Source organism: Monocercomonoides exilis (genome assembly GCF_001643675.1).
Source record: "Monocercomonoides exilis strain PA203 chromosome Unknown scaffold41-876177, whole genome shotgun sequence".
NCBI lineage: Eukaryota > Preaxostyla > Oxymonadida > Polymastigidae > Monocercomonoides > Monocercomonoides exilis.
In genome coordinates this window covers 2,501-13,996 of record NW_027150586.1, presented here as the reverse complement: position 1 = coordinate 13,996, position 11,496 = coordinate 2,501, and the positions used below count along the sequence as shown (strand labels likewise).

Below are 11,496 nucleotides of genomic sequence, written 5' to 3'. Positions count from 1 at the left end.
AATTTTGGGCGAGGGTAAAAGAAGAGACAAATTTGGATATTTGGAGCTGTGGAAAGGAAACCAGAGGGAGGTGCGGGAAAGAACTTTGTGATGATTGTGCCAAATAGGAAGGCTGAGACATTGGTTCCAATAATCCGAGACAAAATTCTTCCTGGAACTCGGATTATGAGCGATGAATGGAAGGCTTAAGCTAGATTGAAGGATTATGGTTACGCTCATGATACTGTCTGTCACAAGCGAGAATTCAAAAACAAAATTACACATGCATGTACAAACACTGTCGAAGGTCTGTGGATGAATTTACGGAAATTTTTTCCAAGAACTGGATACAGAGAAAAGTATCTTGTGGATAATATTTCTATGTGGATGGTTAAAAGAAACTTACAAATACAATTTGAGGAACTAACAAAGGAAATCGTCTTCGACTTAACTGAAAAAGAAAACGAATTGGTAGAATTAAAAAAAGAAGAAAATGTCTCAACAAAATTAGAGATAGAATCTGATTTGTAAGATGAAAATGACATTTCTCAAATGACAGAATTAAAAGAATCAAATCACCTTGGAGGAGGGGACAGTGCAAGTGCATCATAATTTGACCCCATGGAAGTTGATTAATTTATTTTTTTTTGAAATTCTTTTTTTTATAAAATACATTCACCCATTTTTTCCTCAATATTTTATTTTTTGTTTTTGACTTTTTTGTCAACTTCCGCACATCTCTGATGAATGAAAACATGATATATATTATCAACATTCCTCATATATTATTTTCACAGAAAATAGGCCATTCCCATATAATGCGGTCTTGCCGAAAGTTTTAACGATTCGGAATCTCGAATAGATCATAAGCAGACAGAATTTTTATTTCCACATAACGATATTGAAGAAAGTGAAAGAACAAGCATTTCAATACAAAATGCAGGAATAATTGATGTGTGCCATTGTTTATTGTTGCTTTTTATTTGATTATAAAATTAAACAAAATATTTTGATAAAAAATATTCTTCAGAATATGAATGATTATTTAAAAGAAACACCGAAACCACAGCAACATTTTTCTATATTTAATGAAGTTTGCAAAAGTTAAATTATTTAAAAAGAATTTAATTACAGAATCATTAACATTTTTAATCAATAAACAGCAAACTCCAACACAACTGACTGCCTTTCTTAGCCCGACTTGCGGAAACGATGTCCTTGTAAGCAGGAACGAGGTTTGCGAAAGAATGATGAGGATGATGAATGAGCTTCTCTCTCCAATCGCATCATCATCAATCACTCCCGTCAACGCTTTTCAAACAAACATCTCGGCTCAACACTTCTCCTTGCAATCCACTCCATCACCTTCTCACATCCACCTGAATCATCTTCAAACATTAACAGACCCAACACAAACTCCTTCTATCAAAAGAACTCTTCTTCCTCTGTGCTATAAAGAATCAAACAAAGAAACAAGAAATGAAAAAATCAGTTCATTTGACGAAGAAAGCGAAGATGATGAAGAAGAATCCGAAGATAAATTCGAAGACTCAGAAGAAACAGAAGATTTTGAAGAATCCGATGAAAATATTGAAGAAGAAGAAGAGGAGGAAAGCGAAATAGATGATACAATCAATGACAAAATAAAAGATAAGGATATCAATGATGCTCTTTGTGCAATTAAAAATTTGAGAGAAGTTGAAAAAGAAACAAAAGAAATACTAAATAAACAACTTCATGATATTTCAGACATATCGAATGATAATGAGAACAAACAGTCACCACCCTCATCATCTTCTTCATCAGCAACTTCAGGCAAAACTTCTGATCAAGATAAAGAAAAAGATAGTGCAAGTGATTATCACAGAACAACGAAAATGGACATCGCAGTTGCAAGAGTCGGGAAAGAAGTTGCACAGCAGTATATGAAACTTGGAAGCATCTGGTCAAACGCTACAAAAAAGAAGCACAAATGGGTGAACACATTGTTGGAAACATATTCGAAGCTTGTTGAATGTGATCCCTGGCCTCTAAAAAGGAATCTTGCTCGCGGATTTGTCCTGTTTTGTGGAAAAGAATGTTTTTATCCTTTGAATTCAATAAAATATGTAATCATACCATCTCTGAAGCGTCTCAGTATCATAAAGAGAGGAAAGAAGCTAAATGCGAAGACGAAGCAAGCCATGAGTGAAGCAGTCTGCTGCTTGCGACACAACAGAAATGTTCTGAAGAAAGGAAAGGAAAAGGAGCCAGCTCTCCTTTGGGATGTTCAACGAATTATCGATCTTTTTCCAGAAGAATGCAGGGCAAAAGAAATGGAATGCTCGCTGTTTCTCGTGGCCGTTCACACTGGAGCTCGGGCAGTGACGCTAGCAAATGTTTTCCTATCAGATATAGTGAAAGTCATAACATCCAAGCAAACTGGGAATCTTTTATGCACACTCAGGTTCAATCGAGCAAAGGGAATACTCGCTTGGGCGCATGAAGTGACCATTGAAGGTCAAGAAAATGTTCAAAACAATCAAGATCCTATTTATTGGCTTTCGAGATATCTGAAAACAAAAACCAATATAAAGTTATCTGAATGGGAAGCGAAAAAGCACACCATTGACACGAAAAAGAGAATATGGCCAATCACGACAGCATCCATGGGAAATCGCTTTCGACAAAGAGCAAGTCACGCAGGTTATGACTGGAATTTCCTCAGTTTCCACTCTCTTAGAAGTGGTTTTATTTGTAGTGCACTGATAAAGGCTGGTTCTAGTGCAGAAGCTAAACAAGCAGTATTGGAGAAAACTGCTCTTATTGCAGGCTGGGCTCCGATGCATTTGGCTCAAATGGGATATATAAAAATGGTCGCTCGCCGAACAATTGTATCCTCAAGGCTGGTTACTGCGAATGAACAAGGGAGTACAGGAGAAGTTGACGAGACTCTTCTTGATTTAGAAGTCTTCCACGGGATATCATTCAAAGTCGAGCTCGAAAAGGAAATAAATTCTGTAAAGGCATTCAACGATGAAGTGAAGAGAAGGATGAAGAAGTTCTTTGAGAAGGATGAGGTTGATAGAGTTGAAAGAAATCGGTATGAAAGCAATGCTGCTAAGAAGATGGTTGAGAAGACGAAATTATTGAAGAACATGGTTGAAAAAAAGTACAAACAAATTAACGATGAAAGAGATTCAAATCACTTTTATTCGAAATCGAGAATTGAAGATAAGATAGTTAGATTATATGTGAAAGATCAGTTGGTGAACAAAAAAGTTGAAGCAGAGACTTTGGCAAAGTTGTATTGTGACTTGGCAGAAGAATCAACGACAAAAGAAATAATGATGAAAAATCGACGAAAGAAGAAACAGAAAATAAAAGAAATTTAGAATTTGGATGGTTTGAAAGAAAGGAAGGAACTGGAAAAGAAGAAACTCGAAAAGTATTTGATTGACAGAGAAAGAGATGAAATGAATAATCTGAGACGAAAAGTCTGGAAGAAAGAAGAAGATGATATTGTGATTGAAATGTATAATAAAGGTGAATCCATTTATGCCACAGCTGAAAAACTCAAAAGCCGAGCCCCAAATCATGTGAGAGATCGAATAAGGGTGTTGATTCGAAAAGGTGTGTTGATTCGAAAAGGGGTGTTGGAGAATACAAAACCGTTAACATTTGAGAAGGAGTTTGATAGTTGGTTAATTGGCAAGAAGAAACAAAGAAAAATTCTTGATAAAGATGAAGATAATGATTCTTATTGTGAAGAAGATGAAAATACTTGTATTAAGTTAGCGAAGAAGAGAAAAAGAGCAGAAGAGGATGATGATTCTCAAAGCGATTTTTCAGATGAATCTTTTATTGAAAGGAATAATCGTAGGAGAAACAAACGAGTTGTGAAAATTGATGATAAAGGAAGAAGAACTGTTGAACAAGTTCAAGAGCCAAGCACAGGAACTTCCAGAAAGGAAAAACTAAAGTTTCATTTCAATCATAAAAGGGAAAATTCAAGCAAAGACGAAAATGAGGAAATCGAAAATGAAATATATGATTATTTGTTTGAAGATAACAGTAAAGAAAAAAGAAACAAACGATTGAGGAAAAAAGATGACGGAACTGGTTGGGAATTAGACGAAGAGGAATCATGTGTTGAAGTCATTTAAAAGTATTCATAATCACATATTTCGATTGAATTGTTTCGGAATCACTTTTTTTGAACAAAATAAAAAAGAAAATATAATAATTATTTGCAGATAAATGAGTGAAATCAAACTTTTTGGTGAACAGTTGATTTTCTGAAAAATTAATAGACATATTATTACAAAAGTTCCCTGAAAAAATACTGTTATTGAAAGAAATAATTATAGAATATATGTGAAATACATTCAATAGATGCAAAATGTAATTGATTTATCATTAGAAAAAATGACAAAACCTTTTGAGTTGTATTAACTTTGCGATAAAAATAAACTTTGAAGAATAACAAGACTAATCGTGCATTTATAGAAACATTATCAAAGTTGGATTAACTTTGATACGAAGAGGATCCAAAAATGTTTGCATTTATTGTCTTGAGTGATGTTTTGCTTAGTTGTTGAAGTTAAATTATTTCACAGAAAATCTTGTACCAAATAATATAACAAGATCAATTATGATAATTGAGAAGGAGAATATCATCTGGAAATTAAAGAATAAAAGGAAATCAATAGGAATGCAATTTTAATGAATAATGAGATGACTTGAACACAGTGTGATTTATATTTTTTCATTAATTCACGATTGAATTGTATTTTTTTAATCAAGGAGAAATCATTTGTTTTTAAAATAACGTTCAGAAAAGTTAATTGAAGGAATAGAAACATTGTTCAAAGAGTTTGCATTGTTTGTTGATTAAAACAGTATGTTACACTTTATTTGCTTGAAAAAAATTCATTTTTATTGAATATAGATATCAGCAAACGTTAAATGAAATTAAATGCTTATTGACGATCACTTATTGGGGAACAAAAGTTATTCATAAATGACGAATGGAGAATGAAAGAAAAATGTGCAGTTTCAAAGGAAGAAGTCAAAATACAAAATTGAGTGCACAGTTCATGAATTCAAGTTTGTGACAAAAGTGTTTATTTCTTTTGATTTATTTATTATAGAAAGTATCTATCACGTTTATTTGAATTCAGACATTTTGAATTCTTTGTTTATTAAAAAAGAAGAGCAAGAAATATTCAGTGCAACATAATTCTGAGGAATAGATATAGTGTACTGAAGCTTAATGATGATTTGAACCTTACAACATTGTTGTTATGATTGTTATATTTGATTAGGTTAGGTTAGTATGACCGTGGTCAATTCAAAATTGTGAAAAATGGGAAGAACATGAAAAACTGATGAAAATCACACTTTTTTGAAATTTTTGAATTTTTATGAAAAACATCATAAAATCGATTTTTTTCAACTTTTCAAGTGAAAATTCGTAAACCATAAAATTTTATGGGTCCTTTTTTGACACTGGAAAGCAGTGAAAATGGGACTCAAATGCTTGACATCTCAGCGCTCAAAAGGATATTCAATTTCTATTTATGTGAGTTGGATTGACAGTTGATGGTATTTGTGTTTGCTGCCATATCACACAAAAACACTTCTCCTTCAGAAAAATATTTGATAATGTGCAATTATATTAGGCTGCGAATCCTTTGAACAGGTGCAATTGTCGCTTTGTTAAACAGAAAGAAGCAATAGAAATGAAATTCTTTATGTGTTATTGAATGGAGAAGTCTTTTGCACATTGAATACTGAAATATGAAAGTTATTCTGAAAGTTGTTAACTTGGCACACAATTTTTATTGGATGCGAATGAAACAAGAAGAATTATTGGAAAATAATAACTTTTTCATTTATTATCTCTATCAATAGGAATATTTGGAGGATAATATTATCAAAAAACAATAACAAAAATGTGTCACTTCAAAAATATTTTTTTTGAAAAAATAGAAAAAATTACAAAGTTGATGAGATTTTCACAGAATTACCCAGAAAATTTGATTGAATTTGAAAATATAAAAATCTTTTCATGAATGAGATATGTTTTTGAAATTAAAAATTTGGAAAAAATAGAAAAAATAAATTTGCAACTTAGTGTCAAACGATTTTTTAAATTTCAAGGGAATTGAATGGAAAAGTGGAGTTTGACAAAATATTGATCAAGAAAACATAATAAAATAACAATAATTATTTGCATTTTGCAATAATAATGATAGAAATGCATCAACAAACGAATTTAATTTATTTCAACAATAAAATGAAAAATATTTTGATAATCATTTTCTTGAAATATACCGTTGTTTATTTCTATTTTCGAAATTTTAGATTTTTTCACACAGGAAAATCAAAATGAATAAAAAGATAGACTGAGCAGTTCAAGATTAATAATTTATATTCCATTTTGTATCTGTCATTATTCATTTTCACAAAAATTCTTTAATATTGTTATAAATTTTCACTTTCTTTCTTTGAAATCATAAAAAATTGTTGTATTCTCAATCATTGTAATAAAGAGTTTTATTGACAATCAAAAAATATAGAAATGAATTTCAATTGAAACAAATAAACTTTCAGATGTTGATTTAATTGATAATAAAAAGGGATCTTTCATTATTAATAACAGTTATTTATATTCAATCAAAATATAAATATTTTCTAAATAACAATCACAACAAAACCTATTTAATATCGAAACGCTTCAATCTTAACGCATTTATTAATTTGGATCTTCTCTTCCTTCTTCAGTAACAAGGCGAAAGGAATAAATTAACAAAACGATATAAATTAATTACAAAAAAGATATGAAAAAGTCTGGTATAAGAAAAACAGATATTGAAAGAAGTAATCAAAAAAAGAACATACTTTATACGTGATTTACATTATTGGAGTCTATTCACTTCAACATAACCCATCTTGTGAAGGATTCTTGAAGAATGTTTAAACACTGAGAAATATCTAAAAAGTTGAATAAAATCAATCAAATGGATTGTGATAATGAAATACAAAATAAAATTCTAACAATGAGTTTTGTTGGAACGACCAAAAACTAGGTTAGGGTTAAGCTTTTCGTACGTGCAGATTAGGAACCTCGCTTATGCTTTGTTTTAATTGCCAAAAAGAAATACACACTTGTATTATACAATTTTTATACTTAACTTTCAAAATTTCTAATTTTTTTTTCACATCACTTTTTTCTCATATAAAAAATATTGAGCATAACCATAATGAATTACTCAGTTTTTGAATAAATTCTATTTGGAATTATAAAAACAATGGAAAATCAAATGAATACTAACGATTGTGCAACTTGTTCAGAAAAAATCAGCAATGAAGTGTTCGACTCAATGCAGAATGTTTGTGTCTTTTATTTTGTCATATCAATAATTTATTTTAATGTCATTATTTTTCATTCATATTAAACATAGATCGTTTATCCACCTTCAACTCCGATTGTCTCAGAAAAAGATAAAGATACAAACACAGAATTTATAAGCCGAGAAGAAGTCTGCGCAAAAATGTTGCTCATGATGAACGAACTTTTATCTCCAATTCGTTCAACTCCACTTCGCAATCTACAACAACCTTCTTCCTTTTCTATTTCTTCAACTCCCTCGAATTCCAGCTCACTCCATCATCCTCCTCTGCAAAATCCCACAAAAACACCTTCTCTTCACAGAGTTTTGTCAATTCAAAACAGAACGAAAGAAGAAATAGAAAAAGAGAAAAAGAGATATTCAGAAGAAAGCGATTCTGAGACCAGTGAAGAGGTCTCAGATTATTCTGTAGAGTTAGACGTCTCTGATTATTCAGAAGATAATATTCCTGCGGAAGAATATTCAGGAGACTCTGATGAAAAGGAAGATGATATAAAAGAATTGGAAAAAGATGTAATAAAAGAAACATTAGATGAATTGAAAGAAGAAAGACTATATTTGAAAAATGATAAACAATTTTATATTGAAAAAGCAAATGCGTTATCCGAGCTATCTACTCAGAATTCTTCTTTGACAGAAAATCTTTCCGATTCTCTCTCTCCTCATTTATTGTTTGAGTCTGCCTCTGCCTCTTCCTCTGCCTCTGCTTCCTCCTCTTCCACTGCCATTGCTTCATCCTCTTCTTCCTCCTCCTGTTCAGAAAATAATTTTGATTTATATTACCACCCCACAAAAATGGATTGTGCTCTTGCACGAGTTGGGGTGGAAGGAACGAAGAAATATCTTCATGTCGACAGGATTTGGTCAGAAGCCACTCTACGCAAACATTCTTGGGTTGAGCGGCTTCTAACCACCTGGACACACAAAATCGGCTTGGAACCTTGGCCATTGCATCATCGGATGGCCAGGGGGTTCGTACTATTTTGTGGCAAGGAGTGCCATTATCCTCTTTCATCAATTTGTTATATCATCATACCATCAATAAAAAGATTAAACATTATTAAAAGAGGAAGAAGATTAAATAAAAGAACAGTTGACACAATGAAGCATGCTGTTCGTTGTTTAAAATATTCAAGTGAAGTGCAAAAAAGAGTTCTAAAAAAGGAGCCAGCACTTCTCATGGATGTCAAGCGAATAGTGAATCACATTCCAACAAGGCATCTCGACAAGGCACTTGAAAGCTCTCTTTATCTAGTTGCTGTCCATACTGGTGCGCGCGCAGTGACATTGGCTAACGTAAAGTTATCACACATTACTAAAGTGGTCCGTTCTAAAGTCACAAACAAACTTCTTTGCACAATAATATATTACCGAGCGAAGGGACAATATGATTGGGGAAGAGAAATCACAATTGAGGGAAATGAGGAAGAGGAGAAAGACGATGATCCGATTTATAGGCTTTCACTATATGTGTATCAGAAAACAGGAATAAGGCTGTCAAATTGGAATGAAGATAAAGTTAAGACAAACCTTAACAAGCTCATATGGCCTTTGAGTGTCGATAGCATGAGAGAACGGTTCAAAAACAGGGCTGTGTCAGCAGGATATCCGCGCCATTTGTTCTGCTTCCACTCGCTTCGTAGTGGCTTCATATGCACGGCGCTCATTATGTCGAATCAGGATGCAGAAACGCAAAGAGCTATCATGGAAAAGACAGCCTTCATTGCTGGCTGGAACCCCATTCGACTTTCTCAATGTGGCTACATTAAAGATGCTGTAAAACGGGCGATGGTGGCATCTCGTCTTATCGCTCCTCCCTGTGAAGGTCAAAAGCAGCAGGTCTTCGATGAAACACTGTTGGAGTTGGAGGTGTTTCATGGCATTTCATTCAAGGAAGAGGTGCCAAAGGAAAAGAGCGCGATGGAGAAGTATACGGAGTTGGTAAATGAAAGAATAAGAAAATATTTTGGAGAGGTGATCGTAGAGGAAGCGAAAAGAGAGAGGTACATAAAGAATGGAGCGAAGAAATTGATAGAAGAAAATGAAGAGTTGATGATGGTTGCAGAATATCGAATGAAAGAAATAAATGATAAGAAGGAAGAAGAACAAAGAAAGACAGACCTCTACTCAGTCGCTGCTTCAATTGCATACAAGTTCATTCAAGACCAATTTCATTTTCAAGGAAAGACACCTGAGGAAATGGCCGAGCTGTTCTGCAGCAAGGCTGAGAGCTGCACGTCGAAGGCACCAGTAAGAAAGTACAACCATAAGGTTGACCGTCGATCGCACATGACAGTTTATGAAAGAAGAAAGAAAGAGAGAGAAGAGGTGTTGAAAGACAGAAAGAGAAACGAAAAAAACAACATTAGAAGAATAAGATGGAGAAAAGAGGATGACGACATACTTATTAGACTTTATAATGAAGGCAAAAGAGCCACAGATATGATGAAGGCTTTCCCCTTCAGAGATCGTCAACACATTGACGATCACCTTCAGGTCTTGTTGCAGAAAGGAAGAATCAGCAAACCAGATCCAGTTCCGTTGAAAGAAATAATAGAAAAGGCAAAACAATGTCAAACAAATGAAATAAAGAAAAAAACATACAAGAAAAGAAAGCCTCCCAACATGGAAGATGAATGGAATGGAGAAGAAGAAAAGCCGACGAAGAGGAAAAGAAGAGATGAAGAAGAAGAAGAGGTGAACGAAGCTGAACTAGAAATGATGATAAAGAGGATGAAGAGTACAAAGAAGAGCAAGAGGTTGAAGAGGAGTGAGGATGGGAGTGAATGGGTGAGAGTGGAGGAAGATACCGAAGAAGATGTTCAATGTTTGTAAGAACCATTGAGAAGAAATAATGAAATGTTTTTTCACATCACCATACACCAATATAACAACGTATAATTATAAAAAACAATTATCTTTCTTTAAAAGAAAAACAAAAACAAACTTGAATAACTTCTTATCACTCTTTATAAACGTTTATGAATAACAATGTTTTATCATCTCTTTATCAATGAAATCCATTCAATAGTGCACTAACAACATCATAACAAAGTTTATAAGTTAAAAAAAGTTATTATAAGTATATATAGAAGTTAGTTATAATAAAAAAAATCACAATAAAAACATCATATATATTGTTATATAAACATATAATATAAAATATGTCAACATAGTTAGTCAAATATGTTAATAAAAATGAAAAATTATAAAACAAATCAAAAACCAAAATAGAGTCAAAATATTAGATAATGGGTCAATTTTCATTCAGAAAAATAAAAAAGATCAAAGGTTATTCAATCAAAAAAAAAATTATAAGAAAAAATGATAAAAATTTCAACAAATACAATTAGGTTAGGTTAGGTTAGGTTAGGGTTATTTAGTACGAGCCTAACCTGAAAAATAAAGGAAGGCTCATCAAAATATGATCATTTTTCAATTTTACTCATTTTTGCCCTTTACTGCTTTTTTTTCTATTCAGACCCAGTTTTTTGTGGTGAGATCGATTGCAATATGGATGATTCATCATTCTATTCACTTTTAATCGAACAATATGGACTTTTCATTTTTCATGAAAATTTTATGAGAAAATTTTCGGTCAAATTTTTGGATCAAAAAAAATTATTTTCTCGATGAGGAAAAATGTGAGGCCCCTGAGACTTAACCAGCGTGTACTACATGTGATTTGTGAATTTTTGAGATGGGGGTGTTTTTTGGAAATTTTTGAAAATTTTGACAATTTTTCACTTATCAAGTCATATGTCAGGTCAATGAGAAAAAAGTTGAAAATATCGATTTTTGTGAATATTTTTATTGGAAGTTGATATTTCACTAAAAGTTCGGATAATTCGCGAATAGTCCTCTGAATTTTTTTCTCGGGCCAGATTGGTCTGGTTAGTGAGAAAATGTGATATGAAGAATTTGACTGAAAAAGTGGTGATCTTAGATCAACGACCGAAAAATATGGGGTCTCAGATTCCTAGGTTAGGTTAGGGTTAGGGTTAGGGTTAGGGTTAGGGTTAGGGTTAGGGTTAGGGTTAGGGTTTAGGGTTAGGGTTAGGGTTAGGGTTAGGGTTAGGGTTAGGGTTAGGGTTAGGGTTAGGGTTAGGTTAGGGTTAGG

General features: G+C 32.8%; 2 protein-coding genes across 2 annotated transcripts; both read left to right on the top strand.

The window, feature by feature from the left end:
- Positions 1–1,067: 1,067 nt before the first annotated feature.
- MONOS_16053 (uncharacterized protein) lies at positions 1,068–3,353 on the top strand (the record flags this gene model as incomplete). The annotated part of the gene is made up of 1 exon (XM_067868962.1): positions 1,068–3,353. The coding sequence occupies one exon, from the start codon at positions 1,068–1,070 to the stop codon at positions 3,351–3,353; it is 2,286 nt and encodes a 761-aa protein (XP_067722438.1).
- Positions 3,354–7,346: 3,993 nt separating this feature from the next.
- On the top strand, positions 7,347–10,211 carry MONOS_16468 (uncharacterized protein; the record flags this gene model as incomplete). Its single annotated transcript, XM_067869375.1, has 2 exons — positions 7,347–7,355; positions 7,428–10,211. The coding sequence occupies 2 exons, from the start codon at positions 7,347–7,349 to the stop codon at positions 10,209–10,211; spliced, it is 2,793 nt and encodes a 930-aa protein (XP_067722437.1).
- Between the last annotated feature and the right edge of the window lie 1,285 nt (positions 10,212–11,496).